This window comes from Peromyscus californicus, unplaced genomic scaffold, assembly GCF_007827085.1.
Source record: "Peromyscus californicus insignis strain IS unplaced genomic scaffold, ASM782708v3 Scaffold_20__1_contigs__length_68692818, whole genome shotgun sequence".
In the NCBI taxonomy this organism is placed as follows: Eukaryota; Metazoa; Chordata; class Mammalia; order Rodentia; family Cricetidae; genus Peromyscus; species Peromyscus californicus.
Window position 1 is genome coordinate 14666048 of NW_026294503.1, and position 17657 is coordinate 14683704.

The window sequence follows — 17657 nt, forward strand, 5'->3', positions numbered from 1 at the left end:
TAAAGGCATTACTTATTACCTGCAAACTAAAGGCATTTTAATTAAAATGAGAAAGAATTTATAAAGAAAATTATAAAGCATTACTGAAAGACATTAATGAAAACAGGAGTAAATTGAGAGACTAGCTGCATTAATAGATGAGAAGATTAAATGTCATACATCAATTTACTCCCAAATGATTTATTAATTCAACATGGTGGCAATCAAATGCAATATGTAGAAGCAGCTTAATTCTAAATATGAAGTCGAGGTTCAAAATGTTGTGACAGGCATCAAGGACAAAATTAAAAAAGAAAGAAAGAAAGAAAGAAAGCTTGCTTCACAAGCTCATTGCCTTAGGTTTAGTCACTAGCTGAGGGAGCTATTTTGGGAGGTTTTGGAAATTTCAGGAGGTGGGGCCACGCAGGTGAAACAGGTTATGGGAAGACACATGCCCTGGAGGACTGTATCTGCACTAAGTTCCCTCTTTTCTCTTTCTTCTAAGCCACCTTGAGGCTTAGGCAAAGGCGCTTGCCCTGCCTTACCACTAGACAGTAGCCAGTAGACTACGACATGAAAACTGTGAAGCCATGATCCAAAATAAACATTTTCTTGTTTTGAGTAACTCTCTTGGCATTTGGATACACCAGTAGAAAAATTCCACTTACAGAGGTGGTGTACACTTTATCATTGCTGTTTTACTATTCTGAAAATACTTCCCTGGAGACGGAAAACGAAGTCAGTGGAACAAACAGACTAGAGAGCTAAACGTTGACACAGGAAATTGATAGCTGACTACAACAGCATTCTCTGTCAGAAAGTGGTGCTAAAGTACTTGATTAGTCACATGTTAAACATAAAATTAGAGTACTGGTTTAAAGAAAATAAACTCTACATAATTTAATGACTTAAAAGTGGAAAAAATAGCTTTGTTCTTTAGAAAAAATATAAGAAGACACATTTATGAAAATCTGCAATAAGAAGAGTATTTTTAAGCAACACATAAAACATAAATTGTGAAGGAGAGGAAGAATTAAGTGTGATACATATTTTTTAGATACTTGTACAACATAGGAATACAGAAATAAAATAGAATGCTCCATTGACCAAAGATGGAATTGAAATAGTAATTAAAACATAAGTGATCTACAGTATTAATTTCTATGACATAAAATATTTCCTGTAAATAAAATAAGTGAATTAGAAAAATTTGTGATTGTAAGAATGCACAGATCCAACAAGACGATGTCAGTGTGCAAAGTAGGAAGAAACATTCAACTTAATATTACCTGGGGTAAAAATAATAAAATGTCAAAGACCTAATAACCATGAGGTTAATAATGTTAAAATTTAATAAGAGCACTGAATTTTCAATTCTTAAAGCTCTTACCTTCTGATGTTTAACATTAATGGGAATAGACTCTCAATATTTTTAATTCACCCGGCAATATGGAATTAAATTGAAGAATTTTATACCCTTTGACTCAATAATCCTGCTATCACAAACACAAATGTCTCTATAAGATTCTCATATATAAATTCACAAAGACCCATAGAATAGTGTTCTTTCTGCATGATTCCTTTCCAGCAGTAAAAACTAAAATAACCTTTCTATCAGAAAAAAGGAAATTATTATACAGATGTATTAAACAATCTAATAAAGAAATTAATATATCTATCTGCCTCAAATATTATCAAACTCTTACAACAATGTAGGGAAAAACAGTGATATATAAATGATGAAAATAAAATGGTTATATGAAAACACAATAAATTATGTACATGATATAGATGCCTTAGTCACTGTTCTATTGCTGTGAAGAGACACCAAGACCAAGGCAACTCTTATTTAAGAAAACATTTAATTGAGAGTTTACAGTTTCTGTGGTTTGCCCATTATCATCATGGCAGGAATCTTGGTGGGAATATGAGAGTACTCATAGTGCTGGAGCAGTAGCTGAGAACTATATCCTGATCAGCAGGCCAAGAGAGAGAGGAAGACACTGGGCCTGGAACGGGCTTTTCAAGTCTCCCAGCTCACCTCTAGTGAAACAGTTCCTCCAACAAGACCATACCTCCTAATCCTTTCTAACCATTCTTAACAGTTCATTCTCTGGTGGCTAAGTATTCAAATATATGAGCCTGCATGTTATATATTATACTGTATTACCATATTAACTGTATTTGCTGGGTGGGTGCTTTGCAATTATATTTTCTTCTGTATAATTTTCAGTTATTGAAAATTAATGAAAAAAAAAGAAAATTAATGTTGGGGCTTGGTAGTTGGCTCAGTGCTTAAGAGTAATTTCTATGGAAGCTCAGGGACCTGGTTTGCATTCTTAGAACACAAAATGCCAAATGTGACCCTGAACACTTATAATCCCAGTGATGAGTATAGAGGAGAGAGATGGATCACTGAGGATGGCTAGAAATTAGTCTAGCCAGTATTAGGAGTTACAGGTTTAGAGACAGATCCTACCAACCAGGGAGTAAGGTGTGGAGAGCCACAGTGCAGGAAACAGTATGTTCTCTTAGGTCTTGGTACATAATCACACAGGTGCATGTGCCTCTGCTCACATATGTACAAACACATGCACCCAAACACAAAAATATAAATGTATATAATTGAGTACTTAAGGAAACAAATTTAAATACTGCACAATACATACATGTTTCAAAATACCACATGGCAACCCAATAATGCATAGCATTTATCTATTATGTATTCAGTCAAATTTAAAATAATATGTACTTAATCATTAAGTTGTGAAATACTCCATGATTCAAAAAGCATTCCTTATAAGTGTCCATGGGCACTCTAAAACAATTATAAAAAATAAACATTTCTGAGACATAGCTATCACTGCATTTTGCCAACTCTCTCATGAATATCAAAATATTTAAAAATACTAAGCACTATTTGAAGCACAAGTCTTCTATTTTTCATTTTCTTTCACTGAAAGAAATCTCTGAATTAAAATCCTTTGATGAAACGTCAGTTCCCCCAGTGAAGTGGCTTTTTTCTTTAAATATTGTGGGGCCTTAGCTTTCACTTCAGTATACTAATTAGCAATCAGGTGGTCAGTTACATATTGTTGAATAAATAATTAGAGAAATGTTAATTTCCTTTTTGCTGATGGGAAACTATACGGAGAGCTTTTTTTGTGAGATTAAACTGAACACATCCCACATTTCACAAGCACATGCTACTAAAACTAACAAGAGTCAGCACAAAATTATCGTCCTGGAAACATAATTCTGGTTTAATCACGATGCTAAAGCTGAGTATGCACACTTACCTTTATATTCTAAATGAAATCCAGTGTAACTGACAGACCCATCGCTCCGAAAAGCCAAGTGCATGGTATTTGAGCTGCTTTCGATTCTCTCCGGTAACTTGCTGTCTTGAAAACTTCCAATCAATGGGCTATTACTGTCTGGTCCATCATATATATAGAGGAAGTCATAGTTGGGTTCTATGCTAAAACTGAGAGAGAGAGTGGCGTGTTACTAAAAGGGTATTTACCACAGTAGATGCAGAATAAAAGAACAATAGACCCCGTGAAATGAATCTGATATAAAAATTTGTCTGACAAAAAAAAAACACTACTGGACATGAGTAGCAAATCAGCAGTAGGAATGAGTAGTAAGCTGTCCTGATATTTAAGTAGCTCATGTGGGTTAACAGAGGACAGGATACCACATTTGTAATAAGTTGTGTATTTGAGTCTCGTTTCTTTACTTTCTAACCTGCCTATTCTCTTGTAAGTTACTTTGTATCTACAAAGTGACAATTATGTTTTTAATTAACCATGTATTTTATATGATAAAGGTGTAACTCTTTTCATTGTTAGTTATGAAATCACAACCACTTTAAAATATATCAACTACCTGATTAAATAAAAAGATAAATGTAAAAATTGTTTTAAAATTATTCAATAATACACTGTAGGCTGTATTAGGTAGCTTTGTTGATGAAAATCCAAGTATGTATATACTTTCTTTTAGAATACTGCAGAGAAAATCATGCTTATAGACTTTCAAAGTTAGATAATGGTAAATGACTTTTTTTTTTTTTTTTTGGTTTTTTTGAGACAAGGTTTCCCTTTGTAGCTTTGGAGCCTGTTCTGAAACTCACTCTGTAGCCCAGGGTGGCCTCGAACTCACAGAGATCCACCTGGCTCTGCCTCCCGAGTGCTGGGATTAAAGGTGTGAGCCAACACAGCCTGGAGGTAAATGACTTTTAAAATGTAGATGATTCAAACTCATAGCTATTAAAATACTTTGCATTATAAATTTTCTTTCACCTGACGAAACATAAGAATTATCACATAATGATCATGGTTTGCACATATTTAGGAGCTAGGTAATCTATTGATAACCCAGCTATTGATAGTACCATATGATTCAGAAACAATGAAGGAAAAAAATGAGCTCATTTAGGTCATTAAGAAAAGCCAATTAGTTGCAAAGGAATGATTGCAAATGAAGTCAGGAAAGCTTGTCAATATTAAGATATCATCTGCTGTAACTTTATGATATTTGTATTTATTTAAGATATTTCAAATATACAGAATGCAAAAATGTCAAGTTTCTGGAACTTGTTTCTTTTGAAATCCATAATGGTTTCCAGTACTAACCAGTCTATTGTGCATAAATGGTCAGGGAGAAAGAGGGTGTGGTGCAGAGATTCCTAGCCTTCTCCTATATAAGGTCATGAGTAGCGTGAGAAAATTAAGAAAACATCAAACATTAATTTATTCAGCAGCTTGCAAGTTCAACTAGATGATCTTAAATCCTGTTAATGGATCAGAGGCAAGGACTTTGGTAACTATTGATATTTAATAGCAGAAGTCAGAATAGGTTCAATTCCACTGGCCATTGTGGAACACAGCTTTGTGAATTTTCTCCTTTTTTGTAAAATTTTTATTTTAACAACAACCTCCATGTCTGTCTCACTGCCAGAGGCTTGATGGAAACAAGTACTTTGCAAAGGACAGGACAGTATTTCCTGTGGTTGGAATGCTAACAAGCCGTTTAAAAGTTGAGTACCGGATATTTCACTGAATTTCTGGTTTGGCCTTAAGTGAATACTTAATGTATTAATTTATAGCTTTTTTGAAGCTGAAAGTGAAAAAATTCTTTAGGAAATTTTAGGCTCTTATCTGCAATGATTCCTTTCACACAAACACTGGGAGGATTGGACACTTGTACAAATATAGAATGTTCATAAAAATTAATTTGGTCATGGTAATCCTGAGATGCCAGGAAAGAGTTGTAGTTTTTTATTTTTCTGGTGAATATACTGAAACCCATAAAAGTCAAAGATTTCCTTAATGTCACATAATAAATGAAAGAGTTGGAAATCAAATTTCTGTTCTATATTTCCTGCCATATAGCCCTTTATCCCCAAGTTATTAGCTAACTTAATTTATGAAACAAAGCTCTGTATCAAACATCTTGAGGCTTTCTCTTGTCTTAAAATGCAGTTTTTCCAATAGCAAAAAATGGGAACAATAATCTTATTTTGTCAAGGAAGTCCTGGTAATAATGGCCTGAAATAACCAATAATCTCATTGTCACGACCTTGGCATTAGCCATCATCATTTATTCAATACTATGAATTATCAAACTAGAATGTCTAAATTCCCCCAATTTTCATGATTTTAAGTGACCTGTTTTTCAACTTGGCTTCAATATGTTAGAAAATATTTTACATTTGGGCTTAACATTTTATACAGATCCCAAGCCTCTTTAAATTACTGGGGGTAAAAAGAACAGCTGAGCTACGTAGATCAATCTATTGGTTACATCAGTGTTTATAAACAAGAGCAAAATTTTAAATTAGGAAGAACTCAGTCACTTTAAACTGTGCGAACTCTATAGTCTTATTGAAATAATTTCCCTTTGCTCTGCTTTGCGGTTCTGGGGACTGAACCCATACATAGTTCTGTTCACGCTAGTCAGCTCTTCTGTCTCTGGCCTAAATGTCAAGCCAACCTCATCCCCTCACTGAAATCTCAAATGGAAAGAAGTCACATTTTGTGATAAAATATCATGAGGAAAAAAAATTTTTTTCAAATAAAACAGAAATGATAGTGCCAAGTCTAGAGTTAGATCTAGAGTTCCAACTCAGTTCCCGTACAACGATCTTCCTGGGGCTATGACACAATAATGTGAACTTGAGAGCATTCTCGTATAAAGCCTCTGGAATCCAGCAAGTTCTGTTGAAAGATCTAGTAACGACCCATCACATTTTTCTCATCTGCTGGACTTAATAAGACACCACAAAGGAAAGTGATTAAACGAGACACTAAAAAGGAAAGTGATTAGGAAGACAGATTCTCTCAAATCCAGTAACACACACACACACACACACACACACACACACACACACACACACACACACACACACTGCAGAAAGGGAATTTTGTTGTGGAAAACATGAGACAAACGATATTGAATCACTGACTGCTTAATCTTTTAGTATAAGAAAAACCTATTGAGAGAATCGGGGTGATAAATACGGAGAGAAAGAAAAATAATAGAGATCAAAGTTTGTGATTCAACAGGCTTCTGGACCTTTCCCACTTTCGGTTGCCCTTGATATCCCATGAGAAATCTCACCCTCGACCTGCAGTACTACTGATCTCCCAACAAGGCTTTTAAATCACCCACTGTAAAGTATTAGTGTTGATATTAATTTTTCAAATAAAATCCTTACCTAGTACAAATGCCACAGCAAACTAGCCACAGAAGATTTTATACATGGAGAGGTGTAAGAACTCACCTGATAAATGCCAAGGAGATAACGTAGTCGGCATTGACGCTGATCGTCCAGTCACAGTCCCTGCTATGCGGATACGGATGAGGGAAGTTTGGCGAAAGGATAAAGCCTGAAGATCCTGTTAAATTGCCTCCACAAGGTGCTTTAATTTAAACAAGCAAACAAAATACCTTAAGAGATTAATAAGATCCATTAGCTGTCTAGATTTGTGAAGACATTTCTTTGAGGGTATGTGAAACTCTGCACACACTTCATTTTTACAGCATGGGATGCTGGGATACTGCATGTCTTTCAAGGAAACCATTGAAATATTGAACACAGAACACATGCATGCACACACACATGCACACGTATGCATACATACTGATACATTGACTTTAATTGCTTTACTGGCTTCTAAAACATCCTAAAAAAAGTCATGTGTTACTATTTTGTGTCAAGCAAACTGTAAAACATCACAAGAGGAATTTAAAAATGGTTTCTCTATGATTACTAGAAAAGAAATCTGAAAATTACTAAAAAATTTGGAGGCAAAGTAAAACAAAATCTCAAATAATAAATGCCTTCAAAGCCAGTATGTGGAAGGCTGAGGTAGGAAGATTGTGAATCCAATCCAGCTTGATTTATACAGCAATATCTTTTCTTAAAAGAGTAACAATGATAATCAATGGATAGGATTATGATGTTTTCCTTTACATCATTTTTATATTTGTAGAAGAGGCTTTAATAATAATTAAGAATCAAAACAAGTGATAATCTAAGAACAGAGATTGCTTTTCAACAATCTTCCTGTGACTCTAAGTCTTTTCCTAAAACCTAGTTACTTGATTGATAAAAACTGGCAATCACTACAAATTCTATTTCTGCCCTAGACATGTCTGATTCATCAGTGGAGAGTCACAAATATTTTCCAGTTAGATTCAGAGGTTCTTTAAGATATATGATTATATTAAAAAAGTAATATGTCCCTAGTGGTAGAGTGGATATATATATATATATATATATATATATATATATATATATATATATATGTGTGTGTGTGTGTGTGTGTGTGTGTGTGTGTGTGTGTGTGTGTTCTCATGAATTTTTTCTACATAATCAACATTCTTGTCTGACTTTTTTTTTTTTTTTTTTTTTTTTTTTTTTTTTTTTTTTTTTTTTTTGGTTTTTCGAGACAGGGTTTCTCTGTGTAGCTTTGCGCCTTTCCTGGGACTCACTTGGTAGCCCAGGCTGGCCTCGAACTCACAGAGATCCGCCTGGCTCTGCCTCCCAAGTGCTGGGATTAAAGGCGTGCGCCACCACCGCCCGGCCTTGTCTGACTTTTAAAATTGTTGTTTTCCTAAAAATAGATAATGTTTAGAATTTAGCCATAAGGCAAACAGATTCTTTTGGCAGCAAAAGTTGAGTTTGGAAGAAAAGAAAATTTCATCTAGCTAGGCAAAAATCAATAGAAGTCAATAATTTTTCATATCCATCACTGTGCTACTCCATGCCAGTACCCTTGTATATAAAGAGCAACCTCAGCTCCTAGCTATTTGGAACATGTATATTCTCAGTCATAATATATCCACACTGTTCCCTTGTGTATTTTTCTAGCATCTGGGTACATGATAGTAAATGAATAGATGGAATGTCTTGACACTCTGCCCCTTTCTTACTTCAAACTCAAGTGTCTGCTGAATCTGGGAATAAAGTATCCTCCTGAAAAGGGAAACACTCTCAGCCTGATATGAATCCGCCTCTACTCAAGAACCTTTGCTTAAGTCACAGCTTCCATTGAAGTCTTCTTTTCCAATAACAAAGTGTAACTCCATAGAGGCATTTTCTCCACCCCCAACCCCTGCCATTGCTTTGACCTGAGAAGTCTAATTTACCTGATGCTTAAGCAGTCTCCATATCCATTTTTGTTGTTCAAGAAAAGTAATTATTATAACAAATCATACTTTCCCATAAAACTTAACTTAGACTCATGTATGACGTAGACAATTCCCCAAACCTACCTACCTTTTGTTTAGTATGACTAAACCAAAAGCAGGCACTGTTCCCTTTAACAGTCTGAATAAAAGTCTAGGCAACCAAACTTTGGTTAAGCTTCCCTTTTAAATTTAGGCCTCTGAACTTTTGACCCATCATCAGCTTTATTCCAGCATACACCACATTCTGAACAGAAACCAGAATTCGGAGTACAATGTGCTCTGAACTATCCAATCACACCACACTTAAAACATGTTCTTCCTTTTTCCTCCCCTTTCTAGTGAATATTCTCAGTGAAAGAGTACTTCTTCAGTGTTCACTCTTGCAATACATGTGAGGCTTGGAAAACAGTGTTCACCCTGTTACAATAGTCTCCGTCAACATATTCCAGTGATCCCTGCCCCATGACTACATATATGTAACAAGACTTTTAAAATAAAATGTCCATGCTTACTAAATTCAATTGGCAAAGAAAGTCTAATTTTATTGTTTTGTAACTGTAAGTTGTATTTACTTGTAACAGCCAAAAAGTGTGCCCAAGTATAAATCAGTAGACAAGTGCTCTTAAGTTTTAGTACTCTATTTCAAATTGAGTTAGAGAGATATAATCACCTTTTGTACCTAGAGATCCAGATGACTTTAATCTGGTTTTTGCTTTCTGTAACTGTCTCCTCAAATTTTCTATGTCTACAAACCTCTTCAGCTCCAAGGCAATCTATTGTCAGCTCAATGTGAATGTCTTTTACGTGTACTAGTGTACTAGGGACTACTGTATTTTTCTTTTTCTTCATAATCAGTCCTTTTAACTTGTTGACTTCAACTTATTTGCTGGGCTAGTTTCTAGGATTTATGGTCCAATTTCTTCTAGTGAGTTTTCCTAGACTTCAGTTCCATCATGAAATTTTCCATTTTATTTTGTAGCCTAGGTAGCCTCCCGAGTCCCTTATTCAGCAATTTTTACCTAGTCTATTATATTGTGTTATAGTCTTCTGTGTTGAATATGTTTAAGTCATGGCTTTATATTTTGCTTTTATTAATGGGAAACTCCTTTTTCTATCACTTTCTGATGATAATCTCTGTGGAATTACAAATCACAAAAGCCTTTGCAGCTATCACTACCTAGTATAGTATATATGAATCATATCAAAATTACATAATACTCATGTCAAAATGTCTCTTTCCTTTGTTGTTAAGTTACTTGATTAACATTGCCAACATGTGGATGTCCAGGAATGGAGCCTAACATTCTTCACTGAATCTTTGTATCCATTTCATCAAGATGTATCAAGAATCTAGCTCTAACTCATATCTTTCTTTGGAATTATGGAAATAACTGACTTTGGTTTCTACCAGTTATCTTTTGAGTGAGATTATCTAATCATAGCACAGGAATGTAAAAAGTTTGCAGTAGTGCTGTAAAACTTAAAAGACAATGCCCCAGTTGTAGGGCATCTGTCTCACCTGACCTCTATAACCTTTGGAATATCATCTACCATCACTTCGGATGTATAAATTATATTCAAAACAACACAAAAATTCCTTCTTAAAGTTACAGTGATTCATTAATTTTGTGTTTTTGTATCAAAATAAGAAGAGGTCAGAGGACAACTCCCAGGAGTTGTTTTCTTTTTCTCTATCATGTGAGTCCTGGGGATTAAGCTCAGGAGGTCACGATTGGCAGCAAGTACCTTAACCTACTGGGCCATAACGCTGGAGTTGAAAATTCTTATAATTACATGTATTTTCAGTTCATGTAATTCCTTCTTTTTAAAATGTTTATCACATGTGTATTTATGTAGTTTCACTTATGATTTAAAATTATCACAGCCTTTAGGAGCATTACTTACATTATCAACCTTTTCCTTATGTATTTCATAGCTATGGCAGTTTTGAAAATCTAACAGAGCCAACAAGAGAGTAAAACTTTCTGACATTTCTAAATCCTAGTTTGCCAATAAATACATAAAATTATTCTAAAATATCTTCAACTTTGAATACTAGTTAGAAATCCATTACATATCTAATCATAAAGCACCCAAATTAAAATCAAAGGCATTCATGAATGAAATTTCAGTTGGCTTCTTTGGAATCCTGACACGCCCCATTTGTTCTGAGTGTATTTTCTGTGAGACGGTTGCAGGGGCAGCAGCTATGGATCTATTTTACGATCTTCTTAATTTTTTTACCAATTCCATTTTATTCGTGTACTGTCTTTTTCAGCAACCCACCCACACTAATGGCTTTGTTATTTACCTTTATATTGAGTGCCGCTACTTTCCCTCGGGCAATGTCAAAGTAATCTTCACACTGTCAATTTTGTTGGAATGAATTCTATTAACTCTCTAAAGATGGCGTCCTTCTGTTTGGTACTTGCTATGAGGCTGATTTTTTTTCTTTTCACATGCAAGTAAAATGCTTTATTCTCTAAGGTCTGAGACACACTTATGGAGTTTCTAAAAAGTTCAGGGTTTAATCTTTGGCATAGTATTTCCAATCATGGAGTTCTTTCTTATCAGTTGCAGAGGTCAAGCTTTCTGCAGCCTTAGCAATTTTTCAGATTCTCTTTTATAAGTTATTTTCTTCCTCAGAGAACTTCTAATGCATATCTTCTCCTCAAGCTATCTTATCCTTCCAAGAAAATAATGCTCAGTTCCATAATCCATACAAAAATGTTCCACACCCTGCTCCGTATAAGTAAGATTTAGTGCTCAACATTCTCCCTTAGTATCAGGCCCTGTTAGATAGGGCATATTGTAGGTTATTAATGGAATTTTATAAGAGTCTTTCTCAGAACTCTTTACACTTATTGAAGTTTGAGCTGTGTTTTTTCTTTATGTTCAGTAGATTTCTCCCCATTATTTTAGGATTCTGCATAAAAAATACTGTTAATATAATGTTATAGCCCTGGTAATCCTATTAAGTGATTTCCTGGCCTAATAACCACACAAAGCCAGACAATCTGCAGTAATTTTCATGGAATTTCATCATTTTTTCTATAAAATACACATTTATTAAATCTTTGAGAATATCATGTAGAAATGTATTTTGATCAAAATTTTCCTTCATTCTTCACATTAATTCCTCCCAGAGTGACTCTCAAGTCCCCATGCCCTTCCAACTTTAAGTCTTCTTTAAAAAAAAATGAAAAAATAAAACATGGAGTCAAAATTGTACTACTTATTGGTGTGGAGCCATTCCCTGGAAAAATCCACTTAGAGTAATTCTCCATCCATGAGAAGCCATAACAGTCAACAGTTCCATGATTAGTTGTGGGGGATTGTGAACCCTTCTCCCTTCTCTTCTTGAGTATTGGTGGGCTTGTTTTATATAGAGATTCTCTTTATGACATGCAGTAAATTTTCAATTAGTTAGAATATGGAGTTTCCATTTAATTATAACCTCGTATGCTAACCAAGTAGTGAACAGAATATTCATACCTTAAGCAAATATACTTCATATGTTTTAGCCTCTTTTACTTAGAAAAGTTTCAGAAGTTGCTTCTATTACCTGGTTTTATTGATACAGATTTTATAAATATAAATTAGTTGACTTTTGATAATTTAAAATTTGCAGTAGTGCATAAAGACCAATAGAACAACAGAGCTATAGTAGATTAACTATAAAAACAAATGTATCAAAATCTGAACTATTACAAGCTATGTGATTATTTTGTTTTAGATTTTAAGTCTCTTTCATACTCTTGGTTCCTCATTATCTGCCACATTATCTACAGAAGAGACCTAGAACTACCATTTTGCCTCCAGCAAGGATTAGGCCTTTGAATGTTAGTTAATTTTATGCTTTAAAGGCCTATCTACAAAATACAGAAAATGTGTTGTAAAAAACACATTTTTTAGCTTTCATTTCATTGAGAAATAGGTTGGTAAGAATTGGTAATTTTTTTTATTTTATTGTAAATTCCCAGTGGATGGGAGAGATCAAGTAACTAATGAATTCGACTTTGTAACTTTTATGTGATTACAACGTGGAGGAATTAATTGAGTTTGTTTATTACTTACTGAAGTACTGAAAACACATTTTCTAATTCCACATGATATTCCAAAAGAAACTATGAAGTTATATTGAAAATGTACTTATAAGCTGAGTATAAATGAACCAAAATAAGGCTTCTCATTTAAAACATGCTAAATCTGCATTTATCAAATATTTTGAATGCAATATTAAATGATCAAGATGCAGAATGTCCCTTGAAGCTGCTTATGGTGCAATGAAATTGTGCATATATAAATGAATAAAAATTTTGAGTATAACCGTAAGTGTGGCTTAGTGAAAATAAATTGTAAATAAATTGAGGATGACACATTGATACTTGAACAGAACAGCTTAATGTTAAATCATTTAATTAAATTTAAGATTTTCTTAATGTTTGTATTGAAATAATGGCCATTTCCCTAAGCTTGATTTTTTTTTCCATTCTAGTCTCAAAAGGTCTGTATCTTGAATCTCTAGAGAGTGTGACTTGGAGATTTGAGAACAAGCATGGGGACAAAAGTCAGGCAAGTGAACGCATAAGACAAGGTCTGGACACTCCTCAGATCTTCAAAACAATGCTTGGTGCTCTTTTGATATTCCCAACTTGAATGGAAAACTAGCCTTTTGAATTTCTCAAAAAAGCTGCTGATACAAGTTTCTTAGAAGTAAGTAAGTATGTTGGGAGTAAATCAACCCAGCTTATTCTAAATGTAGATTCTCGGTGCCTCTACATTGTAAAGCAAAAGATAACAGCTTTATCCAATGAATAAAGGCTGAGAAAATATTTCAGGATATCTGATTAATAAACTTTTATAAGTTTTGAGCTGTTCAGAATATACTAAAGTTATCGCCTCTTAACTATAGAAATGAGTATTTACCATTTTTAATTTTGTACATTTTGTGGTTTGTGGATGCTCCTCTGAAATCTCAGACTCTCATGTACCATTTTTTCTGGAATATAGTGTTTAAGAATATCAACACCAGCTTTTAATCATTGCATTCTATTTTATAAATTTTTAATTATTCTTTAATCATACCTATACAGACTGGTGGGCTGGGCTGCCAGAAGTACCGATTTTCTACCTGAATGCAGGTTATTCTTTCCTGTCCCTGAAGCTCATAGCCAGGGTCACACTGAAAGACAACCGTGTCTCCAGGTTCTCGTCCATCCCCATTCCGAGTGCCATTCATGGGGACTCCTGGATCACGACAGGCAGTGGCGACTGAACCTATCAAAAGGCAGGAAGGCATTTAGTTTTTATATTATCAGAAGCAGTTTCACAGTTCCAAACTGTAGGACTAAACCTTTACAACTTCCCTCATGTTTATGTGTTCATAGGAACTGACTTGCAAAAAATGCTTGAATTAACTTTAAAATACCTATGAAATGATTTTGTATTTCTTCAAAAAAATCTATGTGTGAGCATTTTCTAAGAAGTAGCAGAGTATCTGAGTCACTAAATACTAGACATCCTAATAAATTTCCACATCCTATGTTATAGCTATTTCTTTTGTGTGACAAATACCTTTACCAACAAACAAACAAGCAAATAAGCAAACAAAAAGCACAAGGAAAGAGTGGTTATTTGGCTAACAATTATGGGAAGCAGCACTTCATTTTAAGAATTCGAGGAACTAGTCACATCGCACCCAGACTCAAGGGAAAAGAAAAAATGAACATGTCCTTATGTTCTTGCTGTCACCTAGTTTCTACTCTCACACAGGTGGGTCAGTGTCCAGCCCATGAAATGATGCTGTCCACATTCATGGTGAGTTGTTCATTTCAACTCAATTGAGGCGATGAAGAAGACAAGATAAATATGCTTACAAGTGAACCTGATCTAGAAAATTCCTCAGCTGAGACTATCTTTTCAAGATACTCTAGGCTGTGGCATGTTGACATTTAAAACCAATCATTCCATTATGTTAAAGTCACTGTGAAGGATTCAAGAGAACACTGCTAATGTTTGGGAGATATCCAGTTTACATCAGAGTGTGGACAAGAGAGCAAGAGAGAGCGAGGGGGAGAGAGAGAGAGAGAGAGAGAGAGAGAGAGAGAGAGAGAGAGAGAGAGAGAGAGAGAGAGAGGACAGACTATCACCTCCTCATTTAATAAGATGGTTGGTTACATCTACACAGACAGAACAACACTTCCTCAACTCAAATTAACAATCAAATTGAAAGATGGATAAAAAGATTTTTTTCAAAGAACATCAGATGTTATGCGAAAATATATTCCATATCATTAACTTACAAAACGAAATTCAAAATCACAGCAAGCCTTTATGATACCATATTAAACTTGCTAACATTAAATAAAATGAATGGCATGTGTGAGTACACTAAACGCTGACAAAATTTTAGGAAAAACTGCACCATTGCCATCACACATTGCTGGGAGAGCTGAAGGATGCTACTGCATTGCGATACTTAGCTTTGTCAAGTTAACACACCCTAGAATTACCCTCAGTGAGTGACTGCGGTTGGCCTATACCCAGGTTTGGGTGAGGGGTGGGTGTACAACCCACAGTGGGTTATACCATTCCCTCAGCAGGGGGTCTTGAACTGTATAGATTTAAAAATCCAGCTGAGCATAAGCAAGAAAACACGCTAGCATCATGGATGTGACGTAACTTCTTTCCAGTCACTTTGCCTTCCCCATAATGATGGACTATAGTCTGGAATTGTGAGCTAAAGTAATCATTTTCCATTCTAAGTTGTTTTTGTTTCACTATTTTATAATAGCAACAGAAATAAAACTAGAAACAGACCCTCCATGAAGTATTGTTGCAGTTTTTTGTAGAACGTATCATAGACTTGCTTTATAACCCAGAAGCTGTACACGTAAGCATTTATCCCTGCAGGTGGTTAAACTGCAGTAAATCAGTAATATGATATGATGCTCAGCATCAACAAGGCTTAAATCCACACACATAGTTTGCATGTCACAGAACTTGTCACGTTAAAATTTAATACCAGGATTATACATCATTTGGTTGTGTTATATATCATTTTTAAGGAAACTAATTTGTGAAAGTAGATAATTAGTTGACAGCATTAGAATGCATGAAGAAGTGTTCAAAGGTAATTGGTTGTGATTACTATATGGCTCCTTGTAATGGAAGTGTTCTAAGTCTTGACTATGGTGGTTGTCACAGAAATCTATAACCATAAAATTACTACACGTGTAATGCATGTGTGCTTGTGGAACTGTTAAAATCTAAATAAGGTGGGTGAATTACACCAATGTCAGAATTCAGGTGGTGATTTGTACTATATATCTGCAACATGTTATCTGGTAGAATCAGGTTAAGTATGTCAGATGCACAAATTGTACAGACATCAAGTTTTGTTAGTACTAGTACCACTGATGAATTTTATTTCCTGTCTTTAATAGACAAGTTTGTGAATACATAGGCATGTAAGTAGTTGGATATGCAGGTCTACTAATTAGCTGAATAATGGATTGTCAGACAAGTTACCTCTCAAGAGACTGCTCAATGTAATCATCTATCAAGCTTGCTGCTCCACATCTTCTGTCTAGTATGTGTATATGTAAATGAAATACTTAAGCCCACATTGTGTTGCAGCGTATTGACTTTAGTTGTGTAGGAATCAAGACAAGGTTCACAAGTAAGAAACTGAAAATGACAGCATGATATTAAATTTGACACCCCCCAGATAAGCAGCAACACCAGCAAAATGAATGTGCAATCTACAACCATACAAATTTTCGTGTTCATATTTTTAAAGTAATAATTTTAAATATCTAATTTTAGAAATGAAAAATGTTACCTTCTAATTTGATATGCCTTTTTTTCAGAATTGCAAAATGAAGATTTCAAGTAACATTTTACCAATCCCTGATAATAGTACAAAAATCTGGATAGCCTTCTAGAACTAGTCTCCTAGTAATATAGTTGAATACTAAAGTCTCATAGATATTCATTAATTTTACTGATAAAGTAGCATTTCTGAGGAATGGCCAGCGACCTTGTATATACAATTCCCTTAATCCTCAAATTAAAAAAAAAAGATCTCTGTGAACCAACTGCTACCATGTTCTCAATTTAGAGATAAGCTTAGGTCTATTAAAAAAGCTGTCTTAAATTTACCAGAACTGAAGATGCATAGCACAGCTTAAACCCCTGTTGGTCTACTTTCATAATTCAAAGCACAAATAACACACCAGAGTGTTCTCTTTTAACTGTCACTGTCCCAGAAACTCAAACACCTCCCTTCCCAATTCATAGAATAATAAACCTTAGCACATTTTCAGAAGAGATATTATATCTGTAATTAGAAAATTTTGGAATAGTTAAAACCCAGTCTTAAAATATTAACTCTAGCTCATGCCAGTTATTTCTGGAGAGATTATTTCCTTATTAGACTAACAAGGGAACCCCTACATGAGAATATTAAGAAAAGGGAAGTAAGATATGAGTTTGATATACATAACTATAGAAGAATGTTTGACACATACATTCAACATCTACACTTAGGATGTTTTCCTTGGAAGGGGTGGTATCATGAAAAATATGCAACAGACTTCAAAAGAAAAATAAAAGAATGAGTATTAACAGGAAACTTTAGAGTTTTGGTTTTTTGGGTGGGGCTTACTATGTTAATTCTACACCCACAAAATTTGTTAAGCTTATGATAGATATTCTAGTATGTATAACAGTATATGATATATAAATACATTTTATATTTATACTCATACATATGTATTTGCATATACATAACCAGATAGAAACACTGAAAAGCAATAGCTAGAATCATCTGGTCATAGGTAAACATGAGGGTAAAATATGTATTTCTTATCAAATTTTCTAAGTTTAATGATTAAAATGAGACAAATTATCTAAATAAGAGAGCTTTCACATTAGGCTGAGACTTATGTGAGAATATACATTTTCCTGGA

The 17657-nt window shown here is 34.4% G+C and overlaps 1 protein-coding gene across 7 annotated transcripts in view; it reads right to left on the minus strand.

Moving 5' to 3' along the window:
* Positions 1 to 17657, minus strand: part of Csmd3 (CUB and Sushi multiple domains 3) — a 1145339-nt gene that overhangs the window by 251322 nt on the left and 876360 nt on the right. For all 7 annotated transcript variants that reach the window (XM_052747788.1, XM_052747786.1, XM_052747792.1 and 4 more), the window contains 3 exons: positions 13771 to 13962; positions 6770 to 6908; positions 3279 to 3466 (listed from right to left, as the gene is read on the minus strand). In XM_052747788.1, coding sequence (XP_052603748.1) covers positions 3279 to 3466; positions 6770 to 6908; positions 13771 to 13962 — 519 coding nt within the window. The remainder of the gene's footprint in view (positions 1 to 3278; positions 3467 to 6769; positions 6909 to 13770; positions 13963 to 17657) is intronic.